Raw genomic sequence first — 19301 nt, 5'->3', positions numbered from 1 at the left:
AAGCTAAAGGCCCCGCATAATCTTGCCACTGCCCACTCCTCTGATCACTCCTATCCTTACTTAACTCCAGCCACACCACCCTCCTTGCTCACTCTCAGATGTGTCAAGCTCATTCTCACCTCAGGGCATTTGCATATACTTTTCCTTCTGTCTTGAATACTCTTCTTCCAAATAGTCCACATTTTTTTTCCCCCAATGTAGTTCACTCCTAAAACCGTAATCAAGCAATTTAATACTGTAAAATTATTTTCTATCACAGATGAGTGGTTTCTAAGAACTTGTTCTTGATAGCTGTTGTAAATCACGATGACTTATTTTACTAGGATTCACCGAAACATCCAATCCAATCTGTAAATCTATAGAATACATTTTTCCTATTCAAAACTGTAGAGGTTCTTTATTGTTACTAAACACAGACAAACCTAAGTCACTTCCACAAAATGTGATTCATGCCAGAAAGCTTTGTGTGACGCCTTCCAGACCACAGTTCCCGCAGGTCAGTGAAGAGGGCAAGTCATTTCACCTTCTAATAAACAAACACTCTGGTGATTCCAGTTCCTGATATCTAGTGATCCTCACCCCTCATTTCATTCGGGTTTCTGCTCCAACATCACCTCTTCAGAACTTTCTCTGACCAGTCTACCTAAAATAGCAGCTCTCAACCCCTCGTTCTTTTCTTTTCTTTTTGATTGAAAAGTAATTTTACTTTTTTTCAACTTTCTGGTCTAAGGAATATGGATCAGGACATTGTAACCCTTTTGATATCACCTTAGAGGGTAAAGATGTTCTTTGACATCTTTTTTTTTTTTAAACTTTTATTGGAGTATAGTTGATTTACAATGTTGTGTTAGTTTCCGGTGTACAGCAAAGTGAATCAGCCATACATATACATATATCCACTCCTTTTTTAGAATTTTTTCTCACATAGGCCATTACAGAGTATTGAGTAGAGTTCCCTGTGCTATACAGTAGGTTCTTATTAGTTATCTATTTTATATATGGTAGTGTGTGTATGTCAATCCTAATCTCCCAATTTATCCCTCTGACCCCTCACTTTTTTTTTAAATAGATTTTTAAAACAGAATTTTAAAAAAATTTATTTATTTTATTTTTGGCTGCGTTGGGTCTTTGTTACTGCATGCGGGCTTTTTCTCTAGTTGCGGCGAGCGGGGGCTACTCTTCATTGAGGTGCATGGGTTTCTCATTGTGGTGGCTTCTCTTGTTGTGGAGCACGGGCTCTAGGTGTACCGGCTTCAGTAGTTGTGGTTCTCAGGCTCTAGAGCACAGGCTCAGTAGTTGTGGTGCACAGGGTTAGTTGCTCCGCGGCATGTGGGATCTTCCCTGACCAGGGTTTGAACCCGTGTCCCCTGCATTGGCAGGTGGATTCTTAACCACTGCGCCACCAGGGAAGCCCTGACCCCTCACTCTTAACCCCTAATCTTTTTTTATTTTTCTTCAGAGCATTTAGCACCTGAAATTATAGTACACATGTATTTTCTTAATTATCCATCGCCCCGCTAGACTGAAAGTTCAATGAGGGCAGTGATTTTCTCTTGTCCCCACTGTACTCTCAGTATCTAAACAGATTCTGGAATACACTAGGTACTTAATAAGTACTCGTTGCATGGATAGATGAACAGAAAAGAGGAAGGATCAAGAAAGCACATGAAAGGCAGCTATAAATGATAAATAGGGCATGGCTGAACAGCATAAATTCTAATGAAGTAGGGCTTTTTCTTTGTTTTTCTTTTTTCCACACCATGCAGGCTGTGGGATCTTAGTTCCCTGACCAGGGATTGAACCCAGGCCCTGGGCAGTGAGAGCGTAGAGTCCTAACCGCTGGACCACCAGGGAGCTCCCAGAAGTAGGGCTATGAAACAAGGGTGAAAGGAGAAAGTCTGAAAGACACATTCGGTAAATGACACTGGCAAACCCCTGCCCTGTCCCATTCCTGAAGATACCCAAGGCTCCAGAGAACACCAACCCCAACTCGAAAAGGCAAAAGGAAAATGAGGTCCTAAGGGGAGAAGTAGATCTAAGGTTGCAGTGACAGGGGTTCATCTTGCACAGGGGCCTATGAAAGCAGCAGCCACAGTCCACTCCATAGCTCCAGCTTATGAAAGTGCAGCTTCTGATTTTCTGCTTTTGTGCCTTTGTTCATCCTCATCTCCTGCTCAGAATGCCCACCTTGCATGTCTATCTGCTTAATCCTGTCCTTCTCTCAACAACTCAGAATCAGTCTTCTTCTGACCACTCCAGGCTGAAATGCTTTTTCCCTACCCTCAAGTTCCACAGAGAATATAGTATATACCATTCACTCATCACTCTTATTTACTCATTCATTTGTTCATTAATTTGTTTAACTATGATGTACCAGGTACTGCTTCATTTGACAATTACTGTTTTGTTATTATCTTTTTTTTGTTTTTCTGTTTTGACTGTGGCACCATGTGGCACGTGGGATCTTAGTTCCCCAACCAGGGATTGAACCCGAGCCCCCTGCTTTGGGAGCACAGAGTCTTAACCACTGGGCCACCAGGGAAGTCCCTGTTTTCATCTTATTTTCCACAAGCAAACTGTAATATACTAATAACTAAAACGATTACAGTGAAACCACAAGGTTATCGCAAGTTCTAAGGAAATAGTTTATAGACACGACAGAGGAGATAGGGAAAGCAGATAAAAGGAAAACTACGGTGTTAGAAGGAAAACGGTTTTATGTTTTGAATCTTGTCTCTCTAATTAGACTGTGAGATCCTATATTGCAGTCAATCTACATCCTAAAATAACACCTACATTTTAGATGCATGACAATTTGCAGAGCTATTTTACAAAGATCCATTTTATGAAATAAAGTATGCAATTTTACAAAATGAATCTAATTTGTCTCCTCTGTAGCATTTAGAATTATTAAGATGCCAACTGAAGCAGAGAATCAATTTATTGGAATTGTATTAGGCAGGCACCCTGCAGAATCAAGGGGCAGCTCTGACGCCAGGTCCTTAAAGAACAAGAACAGGAGCATCGGGCTTCCTGGTGGTGCAGTGGTTGAGAGTCCACCTGCCGATGTAGGGGACACAAGTTCGTGCCCCGGTCCGGGAAGATCCCACATGCCATGGAGCTGCTGGGTCCGTGAGCCATGGCTGCTGAGCCTGCGCGTCCGGAGCCCGTGCTCCGCCAACGGGAGAGGCCACAACAGTGATAGGCTCGCATACCGCAAAAGAAAAAAAAAAAAAAAGAACAGGAGCATCTTTGTGAGGCCATGTAACAAGTCAGCGAGCAACTGGCGGGGCTGCCACTAAAATGAATTTGCGCCAACCATTCTGAGTCCTCAGGTTGCAAAGTCCCAGGAGAGAGACTTATGGGCTCAGCACGAAGAGCAGAGAGCACATGGTCTCTTGTCTGACCGTCCCATCGAATGGTATTCAATTGGAAAGAAATTGTTCTCCAAATGTAAATTGGGGCACAATTGCCAAGACAGCAAAAAACGATCAAGGGGAGAAAAGTGCCTTCCTGATGCCCCAGTAAGAATTACCCCCTCCCTCATTTATGTATGCACAGTTCCTCATTTGTTGTATCTTCTCCTATGCCTAATCACACTCTGATTGAATTGATGTTGTTTACATACCTTTTCCTTTCCTCCACTAGCTTACAAACCGAGAAGCCAGTGGCCGAGATGCAGCAGCTGCATCACCCAGAAAATGCTGTCCTAGAGGCCCCCAGTGCTCTATTTCAAAATTAGTAAAAAAATATTCTGAGTGAACTTAAGTGAAAGTAAATGCCTTTTTCTCTATTCCATTACAGACAATTTTTATAAATTTTTAATAGTTTTACCTTTCTAATGTGAAAAAAAACCAAAATGAATATGGAAAGGCATAAATCCTCCTTAGTTGCTTTCCTATCTTCTCTAAATCTGTAAAATGCCCACAGAACATCCCTCATTTTAGTAGGAAATCTTCTAAATTAAAATTAAAAAGGATATAATACGAATCTCATCTTCTTTGGAGCTGACTCGGCTGAGTCCCTTCAACCGTTTGGCCAACTAGCTCCCTACCTTGTATAACATTTTTTTTTTTTAAATCCACTGTCTTTAAAAAACTATTTATTTATTTATTTATGACTGCATTGGGTCTTCATTGCTGTGTACAGGCTTTCTCTATTTCTCTAGCTGTGGCAAGCGGGGGCTACTCTTGGTTGCGGTGCATGGGCTTCTCATTGCGTTGGCTTCTCTTGTTGCGGAGCTCGGGTTCCAGGCATGTGGGCTCAGTAGTTGTGGCACACGGGCTCAATAGTTGTGGCTTGCAGTCTCTAGAGCACAGGCTCAGTAGTTGTGGTGCACGGGCTGAGTTCCTCCACAGCATGTGGGATCTTCCCGGACCAGGGTTCGAACCCGTGTCCCCTGCACTGGCAGGCAGATTCATAACCACTGTGCCACCAGGGAAGCCCCCTGGTATAACTTTTGAATTAGGCTAGAAATAAAATGCTCAGTTCACTGGAGAATAACTCTACTAATAACTGGCTAGGAAGAAATTGCTCTCAGACTTTTCTAACTTGTACCTGGGAAGGTAATTTTAAAAAGCCATCATTGTAGAAAATACATTATTGAATCTGACAGAGGTTCTTTTACAAACATTATAAAATAAAATGCAACAGATTAATTCCAAAGGGAGACCAGGAATAGGACTCAGTCAAATACTGGAAAAAGCAAGGGCATATCCATACAATGAAATATTATTCAGTCATAAAAAATGCATAAAGTACTGATACATGCTACATACAACATGAACCTTGAAAAGACTATGCTAAGTGAAAGAAGCCAGACACAAAAAGCCATATATTGTATAATTCGACTTATATGAAGTGTTCAGAAGAGGCAAATGCACAGAAAGGAGATGAGTGGTTGCCAGGGGCTGGAGGGAGGAGGAAAGGGAGAGGGACTGCTAATGCATATGGGTTTCTTTCTGGAGTGATGAAAACGTTCTGTCATCAGATACTGGTGACAGTTGCACAACTTCGTGAATATTCTAAAACCCACTGAATTGCATTTTGCAAGGGTGAATTTTATGTTATGTGAATTATTTCTCAAAAAAATTTTTTTTAAATGGGAGGGAGGAGGCTTAAGAGATTTGGCATGAAAAGAAATTGTTCTAAGGGCCTAAGAAAGGCACGGAATTTGGTTTTTATGTCTAAGCAAAGAGTGGACCAAAAAAGCATAGGAAAGAATACCCCATAATTACACCCTTAAGAGTCTAAACATTAAAAAAAAACTTTTAATTACATTGCTTATATTGTGAGACAAATCATCTTCGCCTTTTTTGGGAAGTATATGGTGACTCGCTCATTTATTTTTTTTAGGTACTCAAACATCGTCTACAACCTTTTTTAGTTTAGTCTATGCATTGTTACAACAGCCTAGCTGCAAATCAAGTAATTTTATTATGTTGCAGCACTTACACTCACTGGAGCTTTGTAAGAACTTTTTATTTGGAATAAAAGCTTATGGTTTGCAGACCTTGCCAGGAAACCACATCCTAACCATCTATACTTGTTCCAGTGAAACTCAAAGACTTCCCTGGATTTTCTTTTCCTCATTCTCTGAATTTTAATCTGTGTTTTTAGCCTTTGAGTTAACTGAGAAGCCTTTTCGTTCTGTGAACTAAGCACATTCCTTCAAAACCACAGGCATCCACTTCTCATTGGATTTATGACAATCACAACATTGGCATGCAGGTATTAAAAAAACTCAATTTGCTTTTCCCATCGCACCTCTGGTTACCTCAGGGAACCCCTCTTCAGTGGAAAAGGGGTAAAGATAATTTCTGTCATCTAAACCATGTCCAAGTACTCCACAGTATTCTGTAGCGATCTGTCCTTTCCTCTGTACATTTCTACAGCTCTAGCCATTGAATCATATTAAAAGTTTTGCTCTCCAGAAGAAGGTGGAGTTTCAAAGAAAAGTGGTTCCAACAGACAGCTTCCCTTCCCTTCTTCAGAATAACCCCCTTAGGATACTCCTTTCTGCAGCCTGATGAGTTTATGAATTAAACTATTTTGAAGGATGGAATGGCCTGAGAGCATTCTAGACTTTAGGACTTCACCCTTTGCTTGACACACAACATGGGTTATTCTGAGTATTTAATAAATATTTAATGCAGCGGAGTCAGTACCTTTGTAAAAAAGAAAGAGCTAGAAAAGGTTTTAAAATTTGCTTTGTTTTCCTATCAGCACAATGTCATACATAAATGGGTGGATTATACCTCAAAGTAAAAGAGTAAAGAGTAAGAAAAATTAAGAAGAAAAGAGGTAAAAGCTCTCACATGGTTTGTGAGAAAGGGCAAAAATCCTTTTCTTGGCGTTGCCTCTTTTTAGCTAACGGTTGGGCAGACTGTTCTGCAGAAGATACGGTAACTGCAGGAGAGGAAAATGAAAATTGTAGTCTTTGCAACTAAAACATATCAATTTAGGTGCAAGTATAATAAAAGTGCATGGCCTCCCACTCTGATAGCCACATAATTAGCAATATTGCTAATGATAACATAATTTACACTATAATCATTAAAACATTTATCTTATAAAAAGTTAATTGGGTTTAAAATGGCAACAACCTGATAGAAGCCAAGTTTCAGAATACATTAATGCAGATATTTGTATTCCCGATGCTCCTTTTTACTTTAGGTCCATTAAGAAAATAAAATTACAGTTCCTATATTTCCCCATTATGGGAAGTAGGATCTTACGGACTCGTGGCTACCAAACATAATTAAGTCATTTGAGTTCCTGAGCAGAGAGGACTGGAGCTATACAAACATAAAACAAAGAGCCATTAGTATTCAGTGATTGAATCACTAAATATATATACTTTATTGCCATAAAGTACATCGTTTTCTCATCTCCAAGTAGTACATACTATTTTGCAAAGCTGAGAAATAATGGGTTTCTTCTGCTTTTATAATTAAAACGTTGCTCTCAAAGTAAAGCTCACTGAAGTAACCACATTAATGGTGAAGCTGGGCTTGCTTGTTTTAAGGAAAGTATTTAGGTTTGAACATAACGGTCATGGTGGTTTTAAAATGAATATATTTAAACTAGAGGCAATGTAGTATGATACCATTTTTACCAAAATATTTTCTACCATTAACGAAAGAAATAAAAAGGGATGACAGTAACCTATTACTATGGAAACTGTGGAAGGGTAAGCTAAAGAGAGACTTAAACATATATTAAAAAAAAAAAGTACAGAGAAGAGTGCATACATTATAGCAGGAAGATTTTATACAGCAGCTGACAGATCTTCCTGACCATGAAGGCTATGAGAAACTACAAAGAAGTATTATGTGTTTTCTCCTGGAGATTAAAAACAACTCCACTTAGATATAATATTACCTAAAAAAGAGACCTGGCTTAGCTAGTATCTTGAGATTCCCATGCTTCTTTCACTGGCGTGGAGAAAAAAAGACAGAAAAAAGGGACTCTAGACCAAGCCTATAGGTAAAACCCTCAGCTTGTCTACCTGAGCCCTATGGGGACTAGGCAGTTTTGAATAGCTGAGTTTTCTGGAGAGTTATATGTATATCATTCTAAGAATTAAAATTTTCGATAAAGGTACTACTAAAAATGTACTTAAATTCCCTGATCTTTTTTCTTCTTCCTTTAGACTTCAAAAAAAATTTTTAATATGAGTTATTCAAACTCAGTATAGAAATCAGGTAACATTTTCTGTTTCTTAAATAGAGTATATGAGACAGAATCCAAGGCTTCAAAATAATGAGATCCTCAGTCTACACAAGTATTTACTAAAGCCCAATACTATGCTAAACATTCTATATATGTGGTCTCATTTGGTCCCTACAAGCCAATGAGATAGGTGTTATTACTCCTATTTTAAAGATGAAGAAAACAAGGCTTTGGGAATTTATCAAGGACCCAAAAGAAGCCACAGAGCCTAAAATTCAAACCCTTTTTTCCAGTTCCAAAGACTGACCTCTTAACCTTCTCATAGGATTATATACTAAAGGGCCACATACTGCTATAAATGTTAAGGGCTCCCACACATGCATCCCTTACACACATTTAATGATTTTTCCAACTTTCCTCGGTATCAGGTTCTCACTTTTCAGTTTTCAAAGAAGTATATTTTCTTCTTACGGTATCCCCACCACTTTTCTAGTTTGCTGCTTTATATTTACCTAAGCCTGGAAATATCAATAACAAAACAAGCTCATGGAATTTTGTGAAACACAAAGGAGACTTCCAGTGGGTGAAGTATATGTAGAACTTTGTGATTATACATACTGATTATTTCCTACTCACAGCTCTGTTCTGAGAGATGAGATGTTACTATTCTGGCTTTGAGACATAAAAGCTATTACACTTGTCTAAACATGCATCAGCAAATCCTAAAAAATTAGCATACTCATAACCCAAAATGTTTTAACAAACATTTAGACAGTTACAGATGGAAAGGAACATCCCAGAGTCAAGAAACCTGGTCATATATGAGAGTAGAATAGTGACTGCATCTGCAGAAAATATGTTCATATACAAGTTACAAAAAAAATCAAATGTGCCATAAAACAAACAAGGCAGAGGAATGCATAAGGGTGTGGAGTGTCCAAACAAGAAAAGGAAGAGGCTCATTAGATGGTCTGTAAAAAAAATGTGAGTCCCAGATTCAAAAGGAAGTTAGGAGACTGCTCCCAACTCACTCTGGCCCAAAAAGGCAAAAAAGGCAGAACATCAGAAAGAATAACAAAGTACAGCCAAAGGAGACCAGGGGAGTTTGATACAAATAAAAAAAGACTAACATGTGCTTTGTTGTTTTGCTTGGGGTAGGAACAGTGGATACGGAGGAAGAAGAAAGGTTGCCCTAAGGAGACACAGGGATATTATTTCAGTCTTGGCTGGAGTCAGCCCTGCTTATCTCCCACCAAATGCGGACAAATAAGAAGCCTCACAGAGCTATTTTCATCATATAAGCTTGGCAGGCGTGCTGCTTTTAAACCTGATGACATATGCTACTATTTCATGTAATATATAAAGTTTCCTTTTGTTTGTGAGGTTGTTAATATGAAAGCTTCATTAATCAAGTTATCACTATAATTAAAAATTATCTGATTCTAGTTTGCTAATATCTGATATTATAGTTATTTTGCAACTGCAGAACATATATGTATGGGGTGACCCAGATGCCTGCAGGGGGATGATGGGTGGCAATATCAATTGTGCTTTTCTTCCACTGGCCTCTGTTTCCGGCTGGGCTCTACTTTAACAGAAAGAAGAAACATGATGTCACTTTGACCTGAAAATCTCTAACTCTTAGAAGGCAAAGTATTGACAGAGCTTAGAGTCTGACGTTTCTAAAGACCTTCCTGAGTTGCTGCATGGGATGAGATTCTCAGAATAAGGTCTTGGCTAGATATTTAAGACTGAACCCCAGTTTCTACCCTTCCATATGACTTTCTCCTTAAGTCTGTTACTCCTTAAACCTCCTTGTGTCTCCTTAAGTTTCCCTGTGTCCCTGTACTCTATGAGGCTGACCTGACACATCAGCATCTGAATTTTTCAGGCTAACAGCTTACAGTTACCCACTAAAAAGCAAAACAACAAAAATCAAGTTTGTAAGGAAGAAGGGATATTTGCTTGGAATGTAGTAAACATGGCCTCTCTTTGCCCTCTTTATACTTTATTCAAACAGAATTATAAAAAGTGACTATAATTTACATCCAGATAATTAAGAATTGATTACATTATGTCTGCATCCATTGTTTATAAATGTAAATGACAGTGTATCTCTTAGATGCTTTGGATAATAGGGAAAAAAAGTAGTCCTTAATAAAATGCAATATATTCACACAAATTTGAGTACTATTTAAGCTTATTATCCATGGCAACGTAAACTTAAGCAACATGGTAAATACTTACTATATTCACAGGCAAAGAAAAATGCAAGAACTGCCTAAATATAGCATTAAAAAAATTTATATTCACTTCCAACTATTCTGTGGCTGTTAACATCATGGGGTGCTTTTAAAGGTCACAAACATTAAACTGTCTAGGAATGTTCTGAATAGTAATAGCATTACATTGTGACCTTTACTGTCAAATTTAGGCCAATAAGGAGGAAAATAATAAAGTTAAGTAGTCAGAAAAGTATCAAGTCATTTATATATACAGAGGATTTGAACAGTATAGATTCACTTCCAGTTGATTCAATCCTATTTACACATTTAAAATACAAAATACATCTTTTTTTTTTTTTTTTTGCGGTACGCAGGCCTCTCACTGTCGTGGCCGTGGCCTCTCCCATTGCGGAGCACAGGCTCCGGACGTGCAGGCTCAGCGGCCATGGCTCACGGGCCCAGCCGCTCCGCGGCATGTGGGATCTTCCCGGACCGGGGCATGAACCCATGTCCCCTGCATCGGCAGGCGAACTCCCAACCACTGCGCCACCGGGGAAGCCCCAAAATACATCTTAATTGTCAAGAAGCTGACCACATTTAGCACCAGGAAAGGAAATTTACTTAGCCTTTGATCATAACCTCAGTATCTTCACACAGGAAAAGAAATGTTATGAAATCTCTATGTATTTATCACTATCAATTAAAAAATTTATTTTGAAAAGTAACTGCTGCATATCATCAATTCACAAGTGATTCTAAGGGAAGGAAACAAGTTGGGACTACTTGATATTGCGCACAACTCTCCTACAGTGGTTTGTTTTCATTTCTTCCAAGGCTTGTTCCAATTGCTGAACCAAATGAAGCAGGGTGGCTGGGTCTGTCTGCAGAACTTGGGTGTTGTGATCTCCGTTCTGATTAAGGTGCAACTTTATAGTCACTGATGGTTTCATCTGTTGCCTGAGGCTTCTGCTTGCAAGCTTGATTTTAAATGGAATAAGAGCATAAGGACTATTTAATAATCATGCTAAACATATAATAATTACATTATACCATACATAAAAATCTAATTTCAGATGAATCACAGACTTCAAAAAGAAAAGTAAACTTTAAAACCTTTGGAAAGAGGGACTTCCCTGGTGGCACAGTGGTTAAGAATCCGCCTGCCAATACAGGGAACACGGGTTCGAGCCCTGGTCCAGGAAGATCCCACATGCCGTGGAGCAACTAAGCCCGTGCAGCACAACTACTAAAGCCTGCGCGCCTAGAGCCCGTGCTCTGCAACAAGAGAAGCCACCGCAATGAGAAGCCCGTGCACCGCAATGAAGAGTAGCCCCCACTCGCCACAACTAGAGAAAGCCCACGTGCAGCAACAAAGACCCAAGGCAGCCAAAGCTAAATAAATAAAATAAGTTTATATTAAAAAAAAAAAACCTGTGGGAAAAAAAAAAGAAACCAGAATGTATAGTCAGCATGGAAGGGTTTCTTAAACATGATATAAAAAAAAAAAACCATAAAGAAAAAAACTGATACATTGAACAATCATTAAAATTTCTTCGAAGGATACCTAAAACTGGTAGAAAAACAAGCCACAAACTGAGAAAAGATATTTTGTAACACATACAACCAAAAAAAAAAAAAAAAAAAAAAACTTAGTATCAAGAATGTATGAAGGGGCTTCCCTGGTGGCACAGTGGTTGAGAGTCCACCTGCCGATGCAGGGGACACGGGTTTGTGTCCCAGTCCGGGAGGATCCCACATGCTGCGGAGCGGCTGGGCCCGTGGGCCATGGCCGCTGAGCCTGCGCGTCCAGAGCCTGTGCTCTGCAACGGGAGAGGCCACAACAGTGAGAGGCCCGTGTACCGCAAAAGAAAAAAAAAAAAAAAGAATGTACGAAGAACTGCTCTGATTTAATACAAACCCCACAAAACCAAGAAAAAATTGTACAGAGACCTATCTAAGCACTCTGCAGAAGTGACACAAATAGATAAACATAGGAAATATGTTCAACTTTATTAGAAATCAGTAAAATGTCCAATAAAATCGTAAGATACTGTTTATCTGACTTGCAAGAATTAGAAACCTGTCCATACGGAGCACTGTAAAGTGATGGTAATGAAAACCACTGCTGGTGAGAGTGATGACAGAATCACTTTGGAAAACGTATACATGACCAGCAACTCCACTCCTAGGTATTTACCTTAAACTCTTACACATATACACATATTCATAATAGTATTTGCTTCCAAGAGTCCGAAACTAGACAAATCTCAAATATTCTTTAACAACAGAATGGATAAATTGAGAATATTCACACAGTGAAATGCTTACTAAATGACAGCAAAAAGAAGTGAACTACAGCAACATGAATTGTCATGAATAAATCTAAAAGGAAAATGTTCAATCAAAAAAGCAAGTTGCAGGGCTTCCCTGGTGGCACAGTGGTTAAGAATCCACCTGCCAATGCAGGGGACACGGATTCAAGCCCTGGTCTGGGAAGATCCCACATGCCGCGGAGCAACTAAGCCCAAGAGCCACATCTGTTGAGCCCGCATGCCGCAACTACTGAAGCCTGCGTGCCTGGAGCCCATGCTCCACAACAAGACAAGCCTCCTGAGCACCGCAACGAAGAGTAGACCCCACTCGCAGCAACTAGAGAAAGCCCGTGTGCAGCAACGACGACCCCAACACAGCCAACAATAAAAAAAGACCAAAAAAAAAAAAAAGCAAGTTGCAGAAGAATACATGAAAATCTAAAAACTATACAGTCTAGTGAAAAAATATACATTAAAAAAACTATAAAGAAAAGATTAACAGAAAATTCAGGAATTCAGGATAATAGTTACCCTTAGGGGGCTGGGAGGGGGTTGTAATTTGGGGAGGGTGATTCAAAGGTACTGAATGACAGTACTACAGGATAAAGAACAGTAGCCCACAAAGTTTTTCTTTCCACAAAGTTCTTGATATGGACTTCTTTTTTTAATGGGGATGAAATTCTGTCCTTCTCCCTGTAAAAATAACAGCAGCAACTTTAAAAGGATCGGCCCTAAAGGTAACATGCTCCTGCACCAGTCTCAGATGCATTCAATTCACTGATGCTATTTAACAAGTGCTGACAACTTATGAGGTATGGGAAATGCTTCTATTAGAAACTAACCTATGATGATTCATTTATTTCCCATCAGCAACTGCACAATAATTAGCTGGTAACTATCCATTTGCTACCAGTCTCCATGAGATGAGTCAGCTACTCAAAAATGAAAGGTTCTATATCCTGTTACTAGTTTCCTAGCCATTTATCTGGTCTTCATCTGACAAGACTTCTTTTCCTTCCTTCCTTGAGCTCAGTAAATCCATTAGTTCTCTGAGTAGCTTTTTCAGCCCTTAAATACACCTCACCAAATGAGGCTTCCCTGGTGGCACAGTGGTTGAGAGTCCGCCTGCCGATGCAGGGGACACGGGTTTGTACCCCGGCCCGGGAAGATCCCACATGCCACGGAGCGGCTAGGCCCGTGAGCCATGGCCGCTGAGCCTGTGTGTCCGGAGCCTGTGCTCCGCAATGGGAGAGGCTACAACAGTGAGAGGCCCGCATACCGCAAAAAAAAAAAAAAAAAAAAAATACACCTCACCACATGCAATATTCATTCAATATACCCTCAACATTAAACTGTATTAGTCCTTGCAGTAACACAGCAATTCAAACTCATTTTACTGGGCAAATGAACTCTCTTGAGTCTAATTTTAGAAATTTCAATTGCCTAAGTTTCTAACTTCTAAAAATGTCTTAATAATGGAAAAACTCAAAGCAAATCAATAAAGCTGAAAAAAGAACCTCTAAGGGCTACTGGAACCCAAAAGTCAGAAGCTATCTCCACATAAGAGAGGGATACAAGATAAACTAGTGCTGAAGTTCATGAACACGACCATTCCCAAATCTCCTCCACCTGGTTATTATGAGAGGATGTAAACATAAAGGCATAACCACCGTGATCTCTTCCTCCCCGTGAGCCCCACAGGAGTTGCTGCTTCTAAGGTCTCCAAGAGCATAAACTGTGTCAAGTTCTTTGCTGTAGCCACACCACTTGGCACATGATAGGTGTACAAGAAATATTTAATAAATAACACAGTTAAGAAGCTGCTGACCACCTCTCCTTACTTATATTCAGTGCTGAATTAAACCAATGTGAACACATTAAAAATATAAGAAAATGAACTATTTGGGAAATGGTCTAAAAATGAACATTAAAAAACGAAAGTTTCAAAGCAGAGTTTGGTTAAGATGGTAAAGAACACAAGAAGCCTCAGGACATAAACCTAAAATAAATCTTATATTCTATGTCAGGTTTAAAAAAAAATAATCATACCTGTACATCTAGTCGCCATTCAAGGCTGTGGTAACTGGGAAGGTCTGGTGCCAGTTCACTCAAGATAGTTCTGATCTCTTTTCTGTTGTCCAGATAAAGCTGAAGCAATAATTTGTTCAAGTCCTCAGAGAATCCAAGAACAAAAACCGAGTCTTGGAAATCCAGTTCAGAAATCTAAAAGTGAATCGAGTTTAACAGAACATCAAAATTTATTTTTGTCTAGGAAAGGCTGAAATACTGGATATATGCAAAAGAATATGAAATCCCTTAATTCTTTCTGTCTAGTAAAAGAAATAACACTCCTTAGTAAAAGGCAACCCTTGCCCACTATTCCAAATTCCGAGTTTCTGATACATAAAAATAAGCAACAAAAACAAAAATAAACTAGTGGGACTATTTCAAATTAAAAAGCTTCTGGGGGCTTCCCTGATGGCACAGTGGATAAGAATCTGCCTGCCAATGCAGGGGACATGGGTTCGATCCCTGGTCCAGGAAGATCCCATATGCTGCAGAGCAACCAAGCCCGTGTGCCACAACTACTGAGCCTGCGCTCTAGAGCCCACGAGCCACAACTACAGAAGCCTGCGTGCCTAGAGCCTGTGCTCCGCAACAAGAGAAGCCACCGCAGTGAGAAGCCCGCGCACCGCAATGAAGAGTAGCCCCCACTCACCGCAACTAGAGAAAGCCCGCACGCAGCAATGAAGGCCCAACGCAGCCAAAAATAAATAAATAAATTTATAATAAAAAATAAAAAAAATAAAAAGCTTCTGCAGGGCAAAGGAAAGCATCAACAAAATAAAAAGGCAACCTACTGAATGAGAGAAAATATTTGCAGATCATATATCTGATAAAGGGTTCATATCCAAAAAATATAAAGAACTCATATAATTCAACAGCCAAAAAACCAAACAATTCGATTAAAAAATGGGCAGAAGATCTGAATACACATTTTCCAAAGAACACATACAGATGGCCAACAGGTACATGAAAAGATGCTCAACATCATTAATCATCAGGGAAATGCAAATCAAAATCACAATGAGATATCACCTCACACCTGTTGGAATGGCTCTTATCAGAAAGACAAGAGATAACAAGTGTTGGCGAGGATTCGGAGAAAAGGGAACCCTCCCTGCACTGCTGGTGGGAATGTAAATTGGTGCAGCCACCATGGAGAACAGTATGGAGGGTCCTCAAAAAATTAAAAATCGAACTGCCACATGATCCAGCAATTCTACTTCTGGGTATTTATCCAAAGAAAACAAAAACACTAACTTGAACAGATACACGTGCCGCCATGTTCACTGCATCACTATTTACAATAGCTAAGATAAGGAAACAAACTCATTGTCCATCAGTGGATGAATGGATAAAGAAATTGTAGCATATATACATAATGGAATATTATCCACCATAAGAAAAAATGAAAGAATAAAATCTTGCCAGTTGCAACAACATGGATGGAACTCAAGGGCATTATGCTAAGTGAATTAAGTCAGACAGAGAAATGAATACTGTATGATCTCTCTTACATGTCAAATCTTAAAAAACAAAAACAAAAACAAAAACCCCACCAAGGTCATAGATACAGAGAACAGACTGGTGGTTGCCAGAGGCAGGGAGTAGGAGGTGGGATGGGAGAAATAGGTGAATGGTGTCAAAAGACTTTTTTTAAAAAAAAGGCTTAGTGAGAGAATGAGGGCTCCTGGTTTGGGTAAGTCCTAGTGGGATACTCAGATGCTGACTGGACACAAAGAAATCATATATTTGGCCAGGAAAGGGAGCTGGGAGAGAAGGGCATGGAGTCACAGTTTTGCTGTCCAATGTTCAGCATTACTGGGGACCAATCCTAATACTGGCACTGACCCTCAATAGGATAAAAGGAAGCTGACAACAGCAGCCTTGCTTTTACTCCCTTATTGGATGATTGAAGTGAGGAGGGGATAGAAAGGTAGAGAAAAGGTAGAGAAAGCACAGTCTTTCTCTTTGCTCCTCTTCCTTTCGTTGTATTCACCTCAGCCACTTTAACACTCTACTTTCCTTGCTCTTTTCCAATTTCTGCATGCCGCCCTTTCTTTCTCAGGTTTGTTAATGTCATTAGACTTGTTTCTGTTTATAATACCATAGGCTTGTGTATTTTATCCCTTCAACAAATATTTTCTGAGATCCTACTGTGGGATAGGTCTTGTGCTACGAAGACAGAGCTGAACAAAACAAACAGGCTCATTGCCTTTGTGGAGGAGATTATAGTCCTTGGGGCCGGGCAGGTTGGGTTAGCTGACCAATCATACCAGGTGGTCTGTCAGAAGATTCAGTTTGACTACACAGAAGACCAAGAGGCTAGGGATCTACTCTCAGGAGGAGAGCAGCCAGGAAAGCTCTGGATAGGGCCAGAAAGGATTGCTTAGGGCAGCAAAAATGAGTTCCCCATATCAATTAATGGAACATGGATTTATGGGACAGGGCATTTGCTGTGGACCACCTCTAAGTGTAATACTTTAGGAAGTCTGACAAAAGGGATCTATAGGGCTTCCCTGGTGGCGCAGTGGTTGAGAATCTGTCTGCCAATGCGGGGGACACAGGTTCGAGCCCTGGTCTGGGAAGATCCCACATGCCGCAGAGCAACTGGGCCCGTGAGCCACAATTACTGAGCCTGCACGTCTGGAGCCTGTGCTCTGCAACAAGAGAAGCTGCGATAGTGAAAGGTCCGCGCACCGCGATGAAGAGTGGCCCCCGCTTGCCACAACTAGAGAAAGCCCTTGCACAGAAACGAAGACCCAACACAGCCATAAATAAATAAATAAATTAATTAAAAAAAAAAAAAAAGGGATCTATAAAATAAATTTTTTATGTAGTTGCTCATAACCACTCAAATAATCTAACTGTTAGGGTGAAAACAACTCAAGTAAGCCACACTGCATCTTTTATCACTTCCAGCATTAGGATTCACCATCAAAATGTTGAGCCTCTAGTGTAGTTTCCCAAATTCGCCTGATCTTAAGAATCACTTGAAGCACCTTGGGAAAAGATTAATTCTCAAGCCCCTCCTCTGGAAAGCCTGATTCAATAGGTTTGAGGTAGGAACCAGGAATCTGGTTAACAAGGGTCACGCGTGATTCTTACAGAAAGGTAAATCTGAGACACAGTAGAATGGATAATATGTAAATTAAGCCCCATGCAGCCACCTGTAATTTTTCAAATATTTTTCTCTATTATGAGCATGAAGAAAGAAATACTGGTACAAGATCCCTCAGCTAGTATTAAGGAAGGGGAAACCAACACTTAAAAAAAAAATGGAAAAAATGTTCTCAATTCTCCAATAAGCTATATACTGCTAATATGCAAAAAATTAAATCATTTCATTCTCCCTCCTCTTGGGATACATACTATAGTATATGGTTTAATAACATGCAGAATTAGAGGCAATTCTAATTTATACTGACAAGAGGTGTTCATGCCAGCAGATCACATTACAGTCAGATTGCTTAGGCATGGCTTCACTAAATCCATTATAAACCAGTAACAACATTACTGAAATGAGCAGATCCTGCCAGGACTGATGTAGAGTATACTGAATCTCCTTAAGGTCCTGCTAATACAAAACAGTCCACAAAAGCCCTTACCATGAGCTTTGAACTTTCAGTGAGGAGGTGTATTAATCCTTCCACACCATGTTGGACAGTGTCACTACTCACGCTGAGTTTTCCTGAAAAAAGAGGAAAAATGAGCAAATAAATTATGTGGTATTTATTCTTTTATTCAAACTCTAAAGGGTAAATGTTATCTATTATTCCATGTTTTCAAACACTGCAATTATTACAAAAAAATAATTACTTGGTAATAGCCTCCTGTTCATTCTCCACTCCCAGCCAAATGCTTTCAGTATTTCCCACCACGTAACCTTTACAAAAACAGACCTGTGGAGACAATACCAGGCGCACAGTCCTTCTCTTGAGTGCACCGCTACTTCAAGCCTGGCAGAAGGGACAATAATAGAAACAGTCCCTCCTCCATCGGGGTAAAAATCCTTCAGCAAAAGTAGATGTCTGAACAACTAATAATAACCAAACACTTGTATATTTATGGTTCACCCAGCTATTCCACACACTTGGATGCAGGTAAGCATCACAGTATTCTGGCAGATGGTATTATGTCCATTAACACGTCAGGAAATCGACTTAATACAAGCTTTTAAAAACTCACAATACTTAGGGGACGGGCAGGATTTGCGCCCTGACTGAAGAGTCCTTCTGCTTTTATTCTGCCACAATGGGAATAAGACCTTTAGAGTCCCAATAACCCCTTCCCCTCCAGGGGGACAGAGAACGCACTTCTCCGCGCAGTTTTCAGCGCTGTGCCTCCCCCCTGCTTACTCGCAGCGCCTTCGTAGATCTTGGGGTTAGAGCCACGTCTCAGGAACTCCACCGCAATTCGCCCAAACTCAGCGACCACTGCAACGGAAGCCAGGAGACCCTTAGCACCGGGCGCTCCCACCGATCCCCTCCCAGACCGCAGAGCACCACCCTCCGCCGCCGGGCCCCCTGACCCGCGCTGTCCACTTGCGGCAGGAAGGCCAGGTGCTCCTTGTGCTCCTCCGACAGGTCCAGCAGCATCTTCTCTGGCTAGCCGATTTCTCCCCGCAGCGCTAACCCCGTCCTCGCCACTTCCGGGCCCTGAGTCCAAGCGTAAAAAGGCTCCGGCGTCTCAGCGTCTCGAGCTTTCCGTTCCGGCTTACCGCCGTCCTACACTCAAATGCCTTCCGCGGCGCAGACTGGGATGAGAAGATTCTTCCGTTCGCCAGTCAGTTGTAGCCTGCCGGGTGTAGAATGCTATGCTCTGAGGAAGATGAAAAGAAGTTTAAAACTCGACACGCCCCCCCCCCCCGTGGAGCTTACATTAATAATATCAATAGCTAACATTTATTAAGCACTATGTCAGGAACTGTTCATACAGTTAACTTATTTAGAGTTCACAAGAACCTTATGAGGTAGGTACCATTATTGTTCCCATTAGAGACAATGAAACTGAGAGACAGGTCAAG

At 40.4% G+C, this 19301-nt stretch overlaps 1 protein-coding gene across 2 annotated transcripts; it reads right to left on the bottom strand.

The window, feature by feature from the left end:
- Positions 1-9628: 9628 nt before the first annotated feature.
- Positions 9629-18938, bottom strand: COMMD2 (COMM domain containing 2). 2 transcript variants are annotated; one of them, XM_029213760.1, is made up of 5 exons: positions 18807-18938; positions 18634-18711; positions 17884-17966; positions 14261-14434; positions 9629-10876 (listed from the first exon to the last, which is right to left on the bottom strand). In XM_029213760.1, exons 1-5 carry the CDS (start codon positions 18871-18873, stop codon positions 10679-10681), a joined length of 600 nt encoding a protein of 199 aa, XP_029069593.1. In that variant the 5' UTR covers positions 18874-18938; the 3' UTR covers positions 9629-10678. The 2 variants fall into 2 exon arrangements, with proteins under 2 accessions (XP_029069593.1, XP_029069594.1); XM_029213761.1 differs by lacking the exon at positions 9629-10876 and adding an exon at positions 12638-12904.
- Between the last annotated feature and the right edge of the window lie 363 nt (positions 18939-19301).

Source organism: Monodon monoceros, unplaced genomic scaffold (assembly GCF_005190385.1).
Source record: "Monodon monoceros isolate NGI ecotype Baffin Bay Population unplaced genomic scaffold, NGI_Narwhal_1 Super_Scaffold_11, whole genome shotgun sequence".
Taxonomy (NCBI): Eukaryota; Metazoa; Chordata; class Mammalia; order Artiodactyla; family Monodontidae; genus Monodon; species Monodon monoceros.
Note: the sequence above shows the minus strand (reverse complement) of the source record. Positions and strands in the feature narration are given on the sequence as shown.

Coding starts and splice junctions, on each gene's coding strand:
- COMMD2 (XM_029213760.1), bottom strand. CDS start 18,873: ATGCTGCTGGACCTGTCGGAGGAGCACAAGGAGCACCTGGCCTTCCTG. Junction 17,967..18,633: donor GATCTACGAAGGCGCTGCGA/GTAAGCAGGGGG, acceptor CTCTTTTTTCAG/GAAAACTCAGCGTGAGTAGT. Junction 10,877..14,260: donor AATGGCGACTAGATGTACAG/GTATGATTATTT, acceptor TTTAAAATCAAG/CTTGCAAGCAGAAGCCTCAG.